This window comes from Brassica oleracea, chromosome C2, assembly GCF_000695525.1.
Source record: "Brassica oleracea var. oleracea cultivar TO1000 chromosome C2, BOL, whole genome shotgun sequence".
Classification (NCBI taxonomy): Eukaryota; Viridiplantae; Streptophyta; class Magnoliopsida; order Brassicales; family Brassicaceae; genus Brassica; species Brassica oleracea.
In genome coordinates this window covers 872,101-890,197 of record NC_027749.1, presented here as the reverse complement: position 1 = coordinate 890,197, position 18,097 = coordinate 872,101, and the positions used below count along the sequence as shown (strand labels likewise).

The 18,097-nt window shown below is 35.8% G+C and overlaps 5 protein-coding genes across 5 annotated transcripts; 2 read left to right on the top strand and 3 right to left on the bottom strand.

The window, feature by feature from the left end:
* Positions 1 to 512: 512 nt before the first annotated feature.
* Positions 513 to 2,036, bottom strand: LOC106326691 (phenylalanine ammonia-lyase 3-like). The gene is given in 7 exon segments (XM_013764604.1): positions 513 to 995; positions 998 to 1,081; positions 1,083 to 1,114; positions 1,395 to 1,453; positions 1,626 to 1,822; positions 1,824 to 1,924; positions 1,927 to 2,036. Coding segments are annotated over 7 exon segments (1,047 nt in total). The 5' UTR covers positions 2,018 to 2,036.
* Positions 2,037 to 4,163: 2,127 nt separating this feature from the next.
* On the bottom strand, positions 4,164 to 5,372 carry LOC106324727 (metacaspase-9-like). The gene has a single exon (XM_013762698.1). The coding sequence runs from the start codon at positions 5,266 to 5,268 to the stop codon at positions 4,297 to 4,299; it is 972 nt and encodes a 323-aa protein (XP_013618152.1). The 5' UTR covers positions 5,269 to 5,372; the 3' UTR covers positions 4,164 to 4,296.
* Positions 5,373 to 6,142: 770 nt separating this feature from the next.
* On the bottom strand, positions 6,143 to 7,404 carry LOC106326156 (protein PHYTOCHROME KINASE SUBSTRATE 4-like). Its single transcript, XM_013764179.1, has one exon. The coding sequence runs from the start codon at positions 7,327 to 7,329 to the stop codon at positions 6,178 to 6,180; it is 1,152 nt and encodes a 383-aa protein (XP_013619633.1). The 5' UTR covers positions 7,330 to 7,404; the 3' UTR covers positions 6,143 to 6,177.
* Positions 7,405 to 9,559: 2,155 nt separating this feature from the next.
* On the top strand, positions 9,560 to 11,515 carry LOC106326073 (alpha carbonic anhydrase 3-like). The gene is made up of 7 exons (XM_013764109.1): positions 9,560 to 9,756; positions 9,978 to 10,201; positions 10,299 to 10,405; positions 10,497 to 10,599; positions 10,702 to 10,869; positions 11,019 to 11,072; positions 11,186 to 11,515. The coding sequence occupies exons 1-7, from the start codon at positions 9,696 to 9,698 to the stop codon at positions 11,279 to 11,281; spliced, it is 813 nt and encodes a 270-aa protein (XP_013619563.1). The 5' UTR covers positions 9,560 to 9,695; the 3' UTR covers positions 11,282 to 11,515.
* A 1,142-nt stretch (positions 11,516 to 12,657) lies between these two features.
* Positions 12,658 to 17,964, top strand: LOC106319059 (DNA gyrase subunit B, mitochondrial). Its single transcript, XM_013757282.1, has 21 exons — positions 12,658 to 12,894; positions 13,268 to 13,415; positions 13,520 to 13,600; positions 13,675 to 13,788; positions 13,905 to 13,961; positions 14,102 to 14,203; positions 14,292 to 14,442; positions 14,536 to 14,612; positions 14,716 to 14,826; positions 15,087 to 15,157; positions 15,356 to 15,497; positions 15,930 to 16,028; positions 16,155 to 16,283; positions 16,359 to 16,473; positions 16,646 to 16,713; positions 16,789 to 16,902; positions 17,000 to 17,116; positions 17,213 to 17,266; positions 17,332 to 17,437; positions 17,548 to 17,678; positions 17,775 to 17,964. The coding sequence occupies exons 1-21, from the start codon at positions 12,740 to 12,742 to the stop codon at positions 17,841 to 17,843; spliced, it is 2,211 nt and encodes a 736-aa protein (XP_013612736.1). The 5' UTR covers positions 12,658 to 12,739; the 3' UTR covers positions 17,844 to 17,964.
* Positions 17,965 to 18,097: the final 133 nt, after the last annotated feature.

Here is an 18,097-nt window from a genome sequence, read left to right as displayed (position 1 = left end):
TGATTGTGACTATTTACAAATTTCTGACGACGGCGTTACCCCAAATAGAAACTTTACAAGTTATGATTCCAAATTAAAAAATACATAAATCTGTAAAGAAGACAGATTTGTTGTTAAGTGGGAGAGAAATGTTTCCCTTTCAAATATAATTGTATGGATTTGATAAAAAGAAATGTTATGGTTGCCATAGTTTTAGTTTGTTTATAAATAAGTTTGTTGAATAAAGTTCCCTTGAATTATAATAAGGGACATGTTAACTGGATATAACCACATAATAAATGGTTGCCTGGAAATAAAACGAACTGTGATTGTATATATATATGAGTTTATGGTTGACATGATTATAGAAAACATGCATCGATTTTATAAGGACATCAGACGTATTTTGGACTGGATATCAAAAATAAGCTAACATGCATCGATTTTATAAGGACATCAGACATATCAACACAGTAGGATTAACACATTAGTATGACATTTTTGTTGATAGATTAGAGACTTGACGGAACGGTTTAGCTGATTGGAATCGGAGCTCCGTTCCATTCTTTGAGACATTCAAACGAAGGATCTATAAGTTTGCCTTGAGAGATCGCCGTGAAAACTTTGTCGAAATCTTCTCCCGGTGACCGGACATTCTCTCCGGTTAGCAATCCTGTCTCGAGTTCGTCTCGCACGAACCTGTACAACGGATAGGACCGACACTCCTTGACTCTATTAGCCACATCTGACGTACCCTTCTCGTACTCTATCCGGACTCGTTCCACTACTTCAGGGAGGAGAGATTTCATCTCAGCCTCGAACTTTCCTATTTTCTCAAAAACAGAGCTAACCTCATGTCCCGGTTCAGCTAAACCGTATTCAACAAGGAAGTTTCTAAGCTTTTGTATTAAAGGTTTAGCGAGGCTACTTGGGTCATCAACATAAGAGAAGACATATTCGAGGTCACCTGAGGCGGTGATGGTGCCGAGGAGAGGAAGGCGATCGAGGTGTGATGTTGTTTGTGGTTGAGGAATTTTGTGATGGCTTCGAGGATTTCGAAGCGTATCCCGGAGTAGCCTTGGAGGAGAGTGTTGACACGGACCGAGCATCGCCGCTCTTGTAGCCGGGAGGGGAAAGCCCTGTTCATTTGGTTGTCGCAGGTTTCGGCGTCAGCGGCGGCGGCAGCGTCAATGAGGACAATTGTTGTTCGTTTCGCAGACGCTGACGCTGCCGCATACTATATCGCGACCGCAGGTTTTATCGACATCAGCCGCAGGACGCGGCGTTCGGACGCGGCGTTCGGACGCGGCGTCAGACGCAGCTTCCTGCGTCAACCAAACGAACAAGAGTTGACGCAGAATGTTAACGCTGCCGCTGCCGCCGGTACCTGCGGCAACCAAACGAACAGCCCTGAAGTGTGTTTGACGTGTCGGCATCTCCAGCGTCGGTAGCGAATATTCCGGCGTTCAAGTACCTATTTTCATGTGTAGTTTAGGTTTTTTCATGTGTACTTTTTTTTACACATTTACCACCGATAATATAGTTTTCTACGGCCACAACCGATTAATTAAAAAAATTCAACTAAAATAATAGATAACTGGAAAATTATTATATTCGTAAAATTTATATACTATGATTATACGTACCGAATAAGCTCTTTTTGACGAGCAGCACCTTGATTAGTAGTCCTAGCAGAAGAGGAACCAAATCCAGTGGTGATCCCATAAGTGTCCATACCACGGTTCATGCTCTCCATCACCCACTCACTACTTGCATTCACACCGGCCCTAGCCTCCTCTGAAAGCTCCACCGTTGTTCCTCCAGTCGCCACCCCCGGCCCATATAACCTGACCGATAGTCAGCGTCTCTCCACCGAGCAGTACCCTTCCTTTTCTAAAGTCATTCACCATCTTCTTCACCTCCTCCAGGTGACTCCCTTTCAAAACTCCGCTGCTGCGTTCCAGTTAAGCGGGTCGCTTGAAGCTGTTGTGATTGTTGTTGTGGTTGCGGTGTGTTTGTTTGGTTGACAAAACTCCATGATGTTTTGGGTAGCCAGGAAATTTTACCCGACTGTGGCCTTATAAATGTTGATTTCACGATGCCAGGAAAGCTACTAGACAAGTGTGTGTATGCATTTACTTGTAGTTGCAGTCTTATAGATCGAGCTGGCTAGCTAACACGAGATTTTTTTGTATAATATAATACAAAATTGTGTTTTAAAATGCGAGTGCGTGAACTGGGTTGGTGGGATAAATATTATAGAGGGGTTATTGGGAAATGAATTTTCGTAGAGTTTTTAAATTTTAAGAGTTGATAGATTTTAAAAGTTACGTGGATTGTAAAAATTTATATACCTTGACTTATGAAATTTGATTATAACTTTTTTGGATTGGTATAGATTTTCATGCATTTGTATTACTTATTTTCTATCATTTTTTTGTAAAATAAATATACAATTTATTTATTTTCTACATCATATAGCATTATTATTTATTTTTTCTTTCAAATAAAAAAGAAAATAATAGTGATACATACAAAATTGGATAATTTTTCTTAAATAGTCATTTTAAAGTTTTTGCCACAAAAAGAGCATTCAAAGAGAAAAATGACCAAAAAAAAATTTCATGAAAAAAGCAAAAGACGATTTTACCCCTTATTTTTTGAAATTCAAAATTGTTCTTGAAAACTATTTAAAAAAAATATTTTAAAATTATTAATATTTATAAATGATATTATTAATATTTATATTCAAAATGATAATTATTTATAAAAATAATTATATATTGTAAAATGTAAAAGCATATAAATGTCATGAATTATAGTTTTGGACATATAATTTGGATTTAAGATGCAATAGATATTTGGTAAGAATAATTATTTTGTTTTCTAGTATTTTATCACATGGATTTTGAAAATCACAAGGTTACATATGATATTTTGAAAGTTTAGTCTTATGAGTAAAAATGAATAGAATTCATCTCCCAATAACACTAGATTTTGTTAGAATTAGAAAATCAATAATAACTAAACTTTTTGAATAACAATGAAATCTCAAAATTTTCAAAATTCACGAAAATTCACTTACCACTAATCCTCGTATATATAGAGGGGGAGGGGAGCAATGGGATTAATTGAAATGAAGGTAAGCATATTTAAATGATACTCTATCAATGTCAGTCCCGGCTTTATGGATGTGCGGGCAGCTTGTTTTGTGTGCTTTTTCGATTTTAGTTAGTAAAAAAGGTCTAAATGTGTTTCTTTTCTTACTAGATCAGATTATTTAATTTTTTTGGTATATACTATACTCATAAATTATAACAACAAGAGATTTTTTTTTAATAAAGCATGACTATAATTATACTCAGTGCCGTGCGAGAATTTTTGGAGGCTCAAGGCGAATTTTAAAAATAAAATTTTACAATATGTAATAAAAATATAATTTTTTTGAATTTGTAATTTAAAAGTAAAGGTTAAAATGATAAATAGAAAACTGGTATTTTTAGAGAAAGTTAAAATAATGATTTGGTATTTAGAAAGATAAAAATAATCATTTAAATATAATGATAAAATAATAAAAATAAAAGTAATAGTAAAAAATATTGAATAAAAATAACAGTAGATAAAGTATAGAACATTTTGTCGTTTAAAAAAATGATGATAAATAAAAAAATATGTATGTTAAAACGTATTATTTATTTTTACTATAAACTATTTCATCAAACTATCATAATGTAAAAATAAAAATAAAAATAGAAATAGCTAACTTTTGGTAAGGAAAAAATTAGATTATAATAAGTAACAAAAGCAAAACGAAAATCAGAACTGTGAGTTATACCATGTTAGTTCTTTAATTAATTCTTTGCATTTTATTTATAACACATCTTGAAATTTATTAGAATAAAAACACTCATCTAAAACAAAAATCAAATTTAGAATCATGTGAAAATCTATCTAAAACTATACATTTAGCTATGCAGAATAATTTTATGAAATTAGAGGCCATAAAAATTGCACATTTTGCGGGAGCCTCATAAAACCATGGTAATCACGCCTCTGATTATACTTATTTACCTTTTCTAGCTCAGGTCTTGTTAATATCAATAAGAACATGTGTTCGTCAAAAAGAAAACATGTGTTTGTAAATAAAGAAACCCACCAATACTATACATGCGTTGGTCACTCTATAATCATAACAATTTATTCTTTCTTTTAATTATGGAACACACACCATGAAAGAGTGGAAATACACATCCAAACGCGAAAGAACAAATAAAAGAAACACAACGACAACGCTTTAATTCATTAAACATAATCGCATCAAGGTTGAGACAGGAACGTTGCGTCCGCGTTCTGGTCGCTGCAGTAAAGACAAGGGTGTTGCTGAAACCCTAGTCTCTCAAGCACTTCTCTAGCCATGATCACTAGTTCCTTGTTCCTCAAGGCACCTCCGTTTTCCTTCAGCACCGTCTGAATCGCGTTGCTAAACGCTCCATACGCCTTCCCACCGCCACTTACGACGTCAGCAGACGTTTCATCCGCCTGACACCCGCTCAACAGTATCCCGGAGTCAACGTGTTTTTCACGCGCCTTCATGTTCACCAAAAGATCCATCAAATCCATAGCGGGTAGCCGGAACTTTAGACCAGCGTCGCCACCAAAGAGCTCGAGTAGGTGTGTACCGACGTCGGAAGTTGAGATTCCGGTTAGAGAACTCAAGTGGTCGAGAACTTCCTTGTATGGTAAGGCACGTGATGTTATTGTTGTCGCCGTTGTCTCTATGGCCGGAGATCTAACTCCAGAGAAGGGTCCGATTTGTTCTTTCTCCTTGTCAATGAGGCCACCACTATGGCAAGAATCTGAGATCATGGCAAAGCTCGTTCCCTCAGGTAGTTGATTGACCAGTTCTCTGAAGTCAACATCTGTGATGAGATTGAAATCACAAGGGACTATAGCTTCGTCCTTTTTAAAAGGACGAGCAGGTTTAACGGAAGGAATCCGAGTTCCATGGCCACTATAGTGGAAAAACAAGACGTTTTCAGACCCGGTTTGAGCTTTATCCACCATCCTACGTAAAGCAGCCTTGATGTTGGCTCCGGTAGGCTTTAGCTTTGAGTCAGGCTCGTCCGTTAGCACCTCCATGTCTTCTTGTTTGAATCCGAAACGGGTTAAAAGAGTTTCTTTCATGGCTAAAACATCGTTGACGCAGCCGTGAAGCTCGTTCTTTGTGTTAGGATCGTTGCAGCCGACGAGAACGGCTAGTCTTCTCTTGACAACTCCTTGGGGATCCATGAGTCTCTAGCTATATGTGATTCTTTAGGTTTAAAACAACTTTATAGGCATACAAATATTTTGTTGTTGTTTATTAGCTTTTCATTTGAAGTGTTGTTCCGTTGGAGCTAATTTGTGTATTTATGATTGAGGTTTCTTGAAGTGAAGGTCAAGTTAGATAGTATATTAATTTGTTGTTTGCTTTAAGGTGTGGAACACTTTTTCTTATTGGGTGTACTATTAATGCTTTCAAGCAATAATCTGTACCATAAACCAAACTTTTGAGATGGTCATAAGTAATCCACTAGTGGTAGGAGTTTAAGTTGAGTGAAATCTAAGGAGGTTAGTTATTGGAATTATATAGAACTTGAAAAAGAGAGGTCATTTTCTTTTTCTCATTCCATCTAGTTATCCAAGGCAAGAAACAAGATATGTTTTATATTTAGATATATTGTATGTTATCTGATTAATGTATAACGTAGATAATAGTTGAAAAATAAATTGACAATTGACCAACCTAACTTGGCTTAATCCTAAAGGACCGACCATACCACATAACTGCGTCGTGCACGCAACGGCAAAGTCTTCTTGAGACGAACCACGTATGATTTTAGCAACATCTTCTTCACTTCACGTACGAGCATAAACGCATTAATTCTTATTTTATTCACATTGACTTTGTTTACTCAGGACCGGACTTGAGTCATTTAGTAAAAAATTCAATATTCGTTTTAATTGAGAGCTTATACAGGAATCTGTATCTATGTAACTTTTTTAAAAAAAATTGGATGCTGAAGGCGAAAGTTTCATTTGGCTTTGCTAAAGACTGATCTTGTGTTTACTTCGTAAACATGAATCCACATGTTAACAAAATTCAGAGCAAATATTACACGAGAGGCTCACAAACTAAGATAAACACTATTACCATAACTAATTCAAAAAAGAGGAATTATTAGCCAACATTTCTCGACTTGTCAAGCTTAGTTTAGAACTGCCATTGTTGCACAACACCTTTTGCCCCACATCATCCTGAAACCTAACTCTCTTAAGCGGCTGAACCAAACGCTTATCGCCACTAACTATAACCGCTTTCTCACAACGACAGTCCAATAAGCACGTTCTTCTCTTATCGCAACCGCTAAACGCCAGAGGCGACTGTGACAAACTGATTCTTGAGAAGTTAGTCGCCATTGTGGAGGCAGGCTCGGCGGTTGTAACGCTCCACGTAACACTTGCTTCGCTCGGCTCGTAACCGTACTCAGTCGCAGTGTCGTCTATCGAGTTCCTGACGAGATCAGCTGCATGTGGGGCACACGGACGAGCTACGTGTTGAGTAGAGAAGCTCTCTATCTCGAAGAGGTCTGAGCTATCATCGCTCGCTGCTTCTTCGTCTGTAATAACTCCCTTGGGTGTTGTCAGACTCAGAACCGGTTTAACCGGATGCAGAGCCGGTTCAATTCGGTTCAGAACCGGACTCTTGTGTTTTTCTATGGTTTGTGTTGGTTCGTTCAAAGTCGGGAAACTAAAACTGCTAAATGAAGGGACGTTCGAAGATATAGTCTGGTGGTTATGATGAGCGGTTCGGTTAGAAACGGTTCGCTCAGAACCGGTTCTTGATTCCGCGATTCTAGGTTTGGTTTCTTGGACCTGAACCGACTTGGAGCTAGAACAAGGACATGTCCTGCGTCTGAAAAACCATCTGGGTCCTTTCTTGCTGCTTCCACGCCCGTCTCGGTCAGACCCTTGCCGGTTATTGTAGGAAAGCAAACCGGTTTGGCTGTTCCAGCTAGCTTCAGACGATGCCGTGTGTCTTACGGTAAAAGAAGACACTTTCGCAGATGAAACAGAAGAAAATCTTGGATCATTATCGTTTCCTCCGCTTTCGCTAAAGTAACTTCGGGCTTCGAATATGCTTAGCTCAGTATCTTCTTGCTCCTTTTGTTGTTCGTAATTATTGTTATCTGGTTTTAGGTATGAGGAGAAGGAGACATCAATGTCGTTTGATCGACTTTGAATGACCTTGACGTAAGGATCAAGAGCGTAACGCTTGGTCGCGACGACAGTTACTGTAGTTTCCTCCATTGGAAGTAGCTCTGTTTTTATTTTATTTTCAGAGTTAGTTCAGTGCATGCACTCTGTTTGAAGTCGCTCTCAAACTCTCTGGCTATGTGAGTATATATATTACACTTGAGACTTGACTGATGAAACGTAAGCAAAGACCTTTTTTTTGGGTTCACCCCCTAGGTGAAGGTTCACCAACCAATAGAAAGTTGTCATTTTAGATGTAGTATCTTTTATTTAAGGAAACAAAATAACTTGCCAAATTATATTATGTTTTTAAAATAAAAAATAAAAAATTAAATAAATAAAAATAACAATAGTTCTAAAAAAAGATTATTTAAAAAAAATATATATTTATTTTTAAGATTTAGAGTTTAGTGTTTAAGATTTATAATTTAGAATTTATCCAAATGTTTAGTGTTTTTCCAAGGGTTTAGGGTTTACCTAAGGGTTTAGGGTTTACCCAAGGGTTTAAGGTTTTTCCAAGGGTTTAGGGTTTAGGATTAGAGTTTAGGGTTTAGTGTTTTGTTGACAACATGTTTAGTATTTTTCTAAGGGTTTAGGGGTTTACCCAAGGATTTAAGGTTTACCCAAGGATTTAGGGTTTAGGATTTGAGTTTAGGGTTTAGTATTAGAGTTTAGGGTTTAGTGTTTTGTTGACAACATTTTTTTTTTAATTCGTTTTTTATATATTATTTTTATTTATTTTTAAATTTTATTTTGAAAAGATAATATAATTTGCCAAGTTATTTGGTTTCCTTAATTAAAAGATACTAGATTTAAAAAGACAATTTTCTATTGGTTGGTGAACCCAAAGGTTCACCCTAGCGGGTGAACCCAAGAATAACTCGTAAGCAAATAATATGGTTTAGGGTTAAACTTTTTTTTTGGTAAAATAAAACTTTCTAATTAGAAAAAGAAAATTTAGTTATACAATCTACTTTGGAGCTTCATATTTGTCATTTTCTATAAAATAAATCCACATTAAAAAAAAACTTTCCCAAAATAGACGTTTCCGTATCAAAGTCGTAATCTGCAAGATGAAAAGAAACATAAACTTTTTCGTATATCTTTCCGTATAAACATAAAGTTTTGTTGCACCCTATCTCCAAGTCTTGAAACGTGATGGTTTCCCTAGGCCATGGTCGTACCATGTGGCTTCTCCATTATTATGTTCTTGGTAGCGACACGACAAAGATAAGCCTAAAGAAGGTGACAAGTCTCAATGGTGATTACTTCCTATTCGACAAGAGGACAGATCAAAAGAGAGGATGGATAAGAATTATCATTGTAATACTAATAATATTGGGTCCATTCTTTTACGATTGACATATGCTCCGAACATTATTAGCGTTCATAGGCTGTCAATTGTGTGGGGTTTTCTACTTTAGCTTCATGGTTTCAATGTAAAAATGTTTTCATATAATAGAGCAAAACTGTCTAAGATATGATTGATGAATCGCAGAATAACTGAAATCTTGTATTTATCAATATCTTAAAAATTTGAATAATTCTTTATCATTTATTTGAAATTACATAACTACGGTAGTTAACTCTAAAACCTTGTAAAGATACGCAATTCAAGAATCTTTTTTATTCATCACTTAAAAGCAATTTTTTTGTCAACCACTTAAAAGCAATATGCTTCTTCTTTTTTAAATATTAAATACTCATATCACTAATGTGTATTCGTTCATGTAGGGTGTGACCGGGAGCAACATTATGTTCTTTAATATTTTCTTTTCTATTCATCTTTATTTTTTTGTTTGTAGAGAATTATAGAACAAATAAATTCCTCATTAATTTTGACAAAAAACCTTCATTCTTCATTATTCTTAAAATTTTATTCTTATTCATTCATTTTCTATCTGTTTTTATTGTTCCTACGATGGTTACCAGTTACACCTGGATAATATACACACTAATTAAAAAAGTTTTCTTATCAATATTTGGCTACTATATTTACACTCATAATTAAAGTGTATGTCCTATATAAGAAGTGGCCAAGTATAATTTCTTATATATACCTAATTTTATTATTCTTCCAATAATAGGCCTCTTGCAAGAGGTATTACTTATTAGTCATATCCCAATTTTAACCATTTAAAAGAGGACTATCACATATTAAATAGAAACTGACCTCGATGACAATTCTCAACCTTTGAATTATTCATATTTTTTTAGACGACTTCCATCATTTGCCGAAATAAATTCCTATATAAGAGATGTAAGAAGGAAGAATATTTAAACAAAAGTCCTTTTTTTTTAAAAAAAAAGGAAGAATATTTAAAACTGAAGAATAAAACAAAAGATCTAATTGACAAAAAAAAAAAAGATCTAATTAAAGATCTGTTAAAAAAAAAAAAAAAAAAAAAAAAAAAAAAAAGATGAACAACATTATCCTTTTTGTGTCATGTCTTGCTCTTGCTTCTTCAGCTCTAGCGGCTGGTAATTTCGCAATATGCTCATCGCCTTGAACGTCTTATAATTGTTACCATTTTGGATCCAACAAATTGATAGGAAATTTAACGATGATTTTAAACCGTATAATAAGCTGACAATCTAGTGGTTGTGTTAATCTCTGGAGCATTTTGTATGAAATATTTCATTAATGCAAGACTTTATGAATCATCATGTTGACGTTTGTTTCTGCCTCATCCTTTTTGCAGATGAGACAGAGACTGAGTTTCATTACGTAACAGGCGCATACGCTGATCCATCCAAATGGAGCAGTGTCAAACAAGAATGGAAAATTTGTGGGGTGGGGAAGAGACAGTCACCAGTCAATCTTTCTCCAAAAGTAGCTCGACTAGTTCACAATTCTACAGCGCTTATTCAGACATATTACAAACCAGTAGAAGCCACTCTTAAGAACCGTGGATACGACATCATGGTAATTATTATTCAACTGTAAAAGAAACCCTAGAATACGTTTTTCTTCTATTTTAGTAATTAGTCCTCATGCAAGACCGATATGTTGTGTGCATCAGGTGTCATGGCAAGAAGACGCAGGGAAGCTCGTGATCAATAATACCGACTATAAGTTGGTTCAAAGCCATTGGCACGCACCTTCAGAGCATTTCCTCAATGGAAAAAGGTAAGAGAAAGAAAAAGAAAAGATTGACACATTCCTAACATTTACATATATTAACTCAAACTAATAATATCAAGCCTGGACTTGTTTTAAGGTTGGCCATGGAACTTCACATGGTACATAAAAGTGCAGATGGACACTTAGCAGTTATTGGAGTTCTCTTAAGAGAAGGTGAACCGAATGCTTTCATTTCACGGGTAAATTATTTACTATCTACGATAACCCTTGTATTCTTTTTACTCAAAACTCTCAAGCTTATTATTGGCTTTTGCATGTGTTGGTTAAACACATTACGACAGATAAAGGACAAGATCAATTTCATAGCTGACATCCTACACGGAGAGGCAAGCATAGGAAAGATAGATCCAAGAGAGTTCGGATGGGATCTTACAAAATTCTATGAATATAGAGGATCGCTCACCACTCCTCCTTGCACGGAAGATGTCATCTGGACCATCGTCAACAAGGTAGCAACTCTTTTTTTGTTGATAAAATGTGAATTCATTACTTGAAAAGTAACGTACAGTTTGATACAAGGTAGTAATTCTAGCAAACATTAAATCCAATAATCTATAAAATTAATTGACTCAAACTTTGAGTTGCTATCTAAATGCAGGTGGGGACTGTTTCACGTCAGCAAATTGATATATTAGTCGATGCTCGTCGTGCTGTAAGAATATAAAACACTCTCACATAAACATTTACTACAAATTTGAACTTTGTCTTTTTTTTTTTTCATATATACATTAACTAATTAAACATGTTTTTTTTGTTGATCATTAGGGTTATGAGGCAAATGCAAGACCGGCTCAACCGCTGTACAAACGTATGGTTTATCTAAATGACCAGGCCGCTCTATCAGCTAGCGCACTAAATTAGTCTAACAGGCCAAGACAACTCCGAGTCTTGATTTCCAAACAGGGATCTTCAGAACGTGAAGTTGAGCTCGCTGCTAATTTTATTTTACAATATATAAATATACTTTTGATTATATATATGTATAGTATTATTTTATTTTCTTATACTGTATGTATTACAAAAAACAAGATGTAATACTCAACCATACTATGAGTTGTTTGATTATTTTCTTACAACACAGTATCTTTATATTGCACATTTGTTTCAAACTATAGAATTCAACTAAACCGGAAAATCGCCTTGTAACACTCCAATTTATCTTTTAACACAGTATCTTTACATTGCACATTTTAAGTTGTAACAAAAGCAAGGAACCAACATACAACAACAAACTGAAAATGTGTAAACGGGTTATGACAGCTCATGCGATGAGGAAAGGTAGGACGATGAGCATGAAGCCCACATTCTCTCTAACCTATCTACAGTCTACTATATCATTCCGGTTGCCTAGCTCCCGCTCTTGATAAGATAAGATAAGACGTACATCTTATCGTTAGTTGGCGTATCACAAGACCCCAATCTAGACACATATGAGGCGACACTTGCTGGAAAGATCAAAAGATCACAGGGAGTTTGATAAAACTCTGTTGTTGTTGTTTAAATCTACCAAGTTTTCTTTAGTTAGGCATTAATGTCGGTTAGCTTTCACAATGTTTTTTCTTTTGCTAAAACGTTAATATCATATAATATGAAAAAAGGATCTTACAAAATTGTAATCCTAATGACAACACTTCCAAAGCAAAAAAAGGAAAAACAAAGAAGTATTATAGAGAGTTTACAGATTTCTAGAACAGAGCTTACTCAAACTTAAGCCAAGAAGACAAGAGAGTGTTGCATTTTCTCCTTCTTCTCCTTCCTAAGAGAATGTTTCGCACCTCTCGATCAATAATCCTGAGAACCGTGTCCGGAGGGATAAGAACTTGGTTATGGAGGATATTATTTCTCTGAAGAGTGTTGCTTTCACAATGTTACATAAACTCCTATGAAGTTATTCAAAAAAAAATGTTATAATGTATTATGTTTTGCATAAAGTAATACGTAAAAGGTTACATAGAAAAAAAACATGTTTTACTAGTAGACCTTCCTGAGCACATGTATACCAGTTTTGACACGTTAGAGATTTGATAATATTTGTACCATGAGTTACGTATCACATATTCGTTGCTCATTGTATGATTATTATGGGCTTTAAATTAAAGCCCACATATCTAAGCCAGCCCAAGTCTCTGAATCTCGGCGGCAAAATTCATTTTTTCACGTAACTAAATATTACTATTTTACTTATATCTGTAAATATTTATTTAACTTTCCGACAAGAAAAGTACTTCTAGGGTTCTTATCTTAACACAGCGAGAGCGAGGGTGAAAGAAAAAAAAAACACAAAGGCGACAAAAAAGAAAGAAACAGAGTTTTCACTTGATGGGGCTTCTTCTTCGTCAGAGAGCTCCTTATCTTTGTCTCTATTCACGTCTCATGGCTTCTCGTCCTCGTCTCTTCTCTAACCCACTCTCTCCATCTCTCCACCGTCACAGCTCATCTCTCTCCTCGCCTCTGTTCTCCTCCCTAACTCCCAGGTCCCTTTGCTTCTCCGAGTAGTTGCTTGCTCAATACTCTGTTCTCAATGCTGATAAAAATACGAACTTTATTGAAATTGGCTTTGGGTTACTGATAAAACACGAACTTTATTGAATTTGGCTTTGTGTTATTGATAAAAATGCAAACTTTATTGAAGTTGGCTTTGTGTTATTGATAAAAATACGAACTTTATTTAAATTTGCTTTCTTTTTTTTATAAAGTCTATGTCTTTGTAGACTTAGTGTGCTTTAGAGTAATATCAATGTGTTATTATTGCTTAAGTGAATGTTCTTCAACCTTGGTCTGATTTCTAGTAATGTTTTGTTACTCAATTGGTTGTTTAATTTAGTTTTTTTTCCTTAAAATTTTCAGGGTAAATGTTCAATTAACGAAGGTTTTGAGTCAAGGGCTGATACAAAGGAATGCAATTTCAACGAGGTCATTTATGTCATCAACCATATCCACCGAGGCTTTCCAAGAGAGCGCCACATCTAAGGGTTACAGCTCCGAGCAAATCCAAGTAAGCTTTATATAATTATCCTTCTCTTTATTTATTTGTTTAGCTGAATAGTTTGTTGCTTTAATTGTTCAAAATTATTCTAGTTAAGTATTGTTAAACATTAGGTGCTGGAAGGGTTAGACCCTGTCAGAAAACGACCAGGGATGTATATAGGAAGCACTGGAACTCGTGGTCTGCACCATCTGGTAAATGTTTTCTCCATTTTAGTTCCTATTGGCTGTTGTTGTGATCTGTATCTAAATGTAATCTCTTTTACTAGGTTTATGAGATACTAGATAACGCAATTGATGAGGCTCAAGCTGGTTATGCTTCAAAGGTTGATGTTGTTCTCCACGCGGATGGTTCAGTTAGTATCATGGACGATGGGCGTGGGGTATGTGATATGTTACACCTTCTAATACTATTATTTTTAACCTTGAATATAAAGATCAGCCTTTTGTTTTCTTACAGAGCAAACTCCTAATGTAATCTTGTTTTGTCATTGTGCAGATACCCACTGATTTGCATCCGGTAACTAATAAATCTTCCCTGGAGACTGTGCTTACGGTATTGCTACTGTTTAAGATTAACTTTTGTATATTCATTTTATTTGGAGCTTCATTGCCATACTATTATTAACATCTCTTGAACTGTCTCAGTTTGTTCATTCCTTAGCCATTTAATTGCCATGTTTGTTATATGTGCAGGTGTTACACGCAGGTGGCAAGTTTGGTGGCACAAGTAGTGGTTACAGTGTCTCTGGTGGGTTACACGGTGTGGGGTTATCTGTTGTCAATGCTTTGTCTGAGGTCTCTTCTATTCTTTAGTCCTTTTCTCACATGGTTTTATCATATTTGTCAGCTAACTTAGAAGTTTCCTCTATCTATTCATTTGCAGGCACTGGAAGTCACGGTTTGGAGAGATGGTGTGGAGCATAAGCAGAAGTATTCTCGTGGAAAGCCCATAAGTATACTCACACGCAGTGAGCTGCCGCTAGAGTCAAAGGGGACCAAAGGAACAAGCATCAGGTTTTGGCCTGACAAAGAAGGTTTTCTCCACTCTTCACTACTTTTCCATTTCCCCAAGTTTTTGATTTGATGATTAATTTTTTCCTCTATGGGATGAACTGTTTTTTTTTCAGTGTTCACAACGGCAATTGAATTCGACCATAGCACTATTGCTGGACGAATCAGAGAGCTTGCATTTCTCAATCCTAAGGTGAATAGTCAACCATGACAGTTGCTCACTTTTTTTGTAGATGATGCTGATGTTGTATGAATCTTTTGTTTTAAGAAATTGCTCTTTATCTTGGTGTTTGTAGGTTACCATATCGCTTAAAAAAGAGGATGATGATCCTGAGAAGAGCCAATATACTGAATATTTTTACGCTGGAGGATTGAAGGAATATGTTAGCTGGCTAAACATTGATAAGGTGAGAATCTACACATTTTAAATAACATTTTATAGGTGTATGAAGCATACTCATAGGTTAACATGGCTAGAATTATGCTAAAGGTTATGTGGTATATACACTATTCTTTGATTAGTTGGTTGCTATTAAGGATCCTAGTATAAATATGGACTATTTATTTACTCAAGTTATACAGAAGTGAACTCTTATACATTGTTTTTTCCCTTATTACAATTAGTATATTGCTTTGAAAAGATTAGCTGACGATTATTTTTGTTTAGAGTCCGATTCATGACGTGCTGGGCTTCAGGAAAGAGACCAACGGTGCCTCCATTGACGTTGCCCTTCAATGGTATGTTGTTTTCCCTAATCTCATACTCTGTTACAAGATTGAACACATTGGCTGCATGATTCTTTTGGTTACTATTTACCTGTAAATTGGATCAATAAAAGTAGTTAACATTCCATCTTAGTACATAAGAAAGCACGTATTATATGGCTATTATAAAGTGATATGATCTTATGGATTTACACATTTTTTTTGTACCAGGTGCTCAGATGCGTATTCTGACACGATGCTGGGATACGCCAATAGCATTCGGACTATTGATGGTGGAACACACATCGAAGGTGTGAAGGCTTCATTAACAAGGACCCTTAATGCCCTTGCAAAAAAGTCAAAAACTTTTAAGGTAATGTGATACATCAGTAACCACTTCTATTTCTATGTTTACTAGGTTTAGACCCTTTTTGGCCATTATCTTTTCTCATTTTAACGGAAAATTTCATGCGCTTTTTCAACTACTATTTTTTCTTGATCATAGCTTGCTTGAAACTAGAAAGAGTCCTCTGAGATAATGTAGTCAGAGAACTATATACTCTTCTTGGACCTGGTTAACTGAACTTTATGTGAACAATGTACTTAGTTCCTCAAATTTCTTACTGTCAGTGAACAATGTACTTGTGCCGTTATGTGTGGTTGAACTTTAGGAATGTGTACGTTATAGATCCTGCTTTTTGCACTGAATTAAGCATTTATTGTTAGCGCTTCAGGGAGCACTTCCTAATTGTTCTTTATTTTATTTTATTTAGTATGTAAATAATCTTGTTGGATGTGTTTTCAGGAGAAGGATATTAACTTAAGTGGGGAACATGTTAGAGAGGGACTGACCTGTATTGTCTCAGTCAAGATTCCTAATCCTGAGTTTGAAGGTCAAACCAAGGTACTTGAACCCATAATGATTGTCTCATTGATATCTGTCAACAGGAAGCATTTATTTCTCTCTCATGTGTGCAATTTTACTCCCACTAATTATAACTTATCTCCTAATCCTTCCTTGCCCTTGCAGACAAGATTAGGAAATCCAGAGGTGAGAAAAATTGTGGACCAATCAGTGCAGGAGTATCTCACGGAGTATCTGGAACTGCATCCAGATGTACTTGACAACATTGTTTCCAAATCCCTTAACGCTTACAAGGTATGCTTCTTCTGTTACTTGCTAACTTTCAACTAAATCATCTACCTCATTCTCACTTATGTGTTCTGTATCTAGGCTGCTTTGGCTGCCAAGAGGGCAAGGGAGCTGGTGAGATCAAAAAGCGTTCTGAAGTCATCATCACTTCCTGGGAAACTGGCTGATTGCTCATCAACAAATCCTGAAGAATCTGGTATGTACTGGCCAGTATGAAAAATGCTGTTTGAATAATTGTTGAAAGCTAAGCACGACAGAAAATATATGATTTCTTATGTTAAAACTGAGAAGTGAAAAAGGAACCTGTATGATAACATCTGTAAGCCATGCTAATTCAGTTTAGTGACATATCTTTGCAATGTCTTCAGAGATTTTCATAGTTGAAGGAGATTCTGCTGGTGGCAGTGCAAAGCAGGGCCGTGACAGACGTTTTCAGGTAACCACACTTCTACCTCTATATGAACTTTGGCAGCGATGTTTATAACATAGATTTTGGATTATATATATGCAGGCAATACTTCCATTGAGAGGTAAAATTCTGAACATTGAAAGAAAGGATGAAGCAGCCATGTATAAGAATGAAGAGATTCAGAATCTAATTCTTGGCCTTGGACTTGGAGTAAAGGTGATATAATAATAATAATCCCTTTTCTGTCTCTTGTTATTTTTTTGACTCTCCTCTCTTTGTGGAAAACTCAATGAGATAAATAATTTGGTTTCAGGGAGAAGATTTCAAGATGGAGAATCTGCGGTACCATAAGATTATCATCTTAACAGATGCTGATGTTGATGGTGCACATATTAGGACACTTCTATTAACCTTTTTCTTCAGATATCAGGTAAAACCAGTTTATGATTAAGCAAACAATCTCCCTTAGACACAGTTGGTGGAGTTAATCTAGTTGTCAACTTAAACTGAATGTTTGTTTGGACAGAGAGCCTTGTTTGACGCCGGTTGCATCTATGTTGGAGTTCCACCACTTTTCAAGGTAATATATACTTTATGATCTTCAGCATATTTTGTAATAAATGTTTTGTCCTTGGAAATGATCAGGTTGAGAGGGGAAAACAAGCACAGTATTGTTATGATGATGCAGATCTCAAAAAGATTACCTCTAACTTCCCTGCAAATGCATCCTACACCATTCAAAGGTTCAAAGGTAAATATAAATGTTTAAACCAAAAAAAAAAACGTTAGGAGTTTGAGATATACATACATAACCAGATCTAGAGTTCACTTGCTGATATGATAATGTTTTTGCTTTTCCAGGTCTGGGAGAGATGATGCCTGAGCAGCTTTGGGAAACAACAATGAATCCAGAAACAAGGATTCTGAAGCAACTAGTTGTTGATGACATAGCAGAAGCTAACATGACATTCTCCTCTCTTATGGGTGCTCGGGTAAGGAAGGCTAGGAAGTCCCAAACTTGGTTGATTCTTCTGTGTAAAAAAACTGATGACATATTCACAAACTTGGATCTGTTTTTTTTATCTCAGGTCGATGCCCGGAAAGAACTCATCAAAAATGCAGCAACCACGATCAGTCTGCAGCATCTCGACATATAATCAGAGATTTATTCATCTGATAAAGGGCATTAGAAGTTATCAGAGACATCATATTTTGTAGTGACTTTGTCTTTAGAAGAGAGCTTTATTTATTAAACGAACATAGAAAACTTTTCCACAAGGACATCGATCTCACCAGCGGAAACGCTTCATATCTTAATAACACAGAAACATAATCCAACGGATGAGAGATGAGAAACATCGCTCCATGAATCAATTTCCACACATGCACACATATTTACACATCACATGAG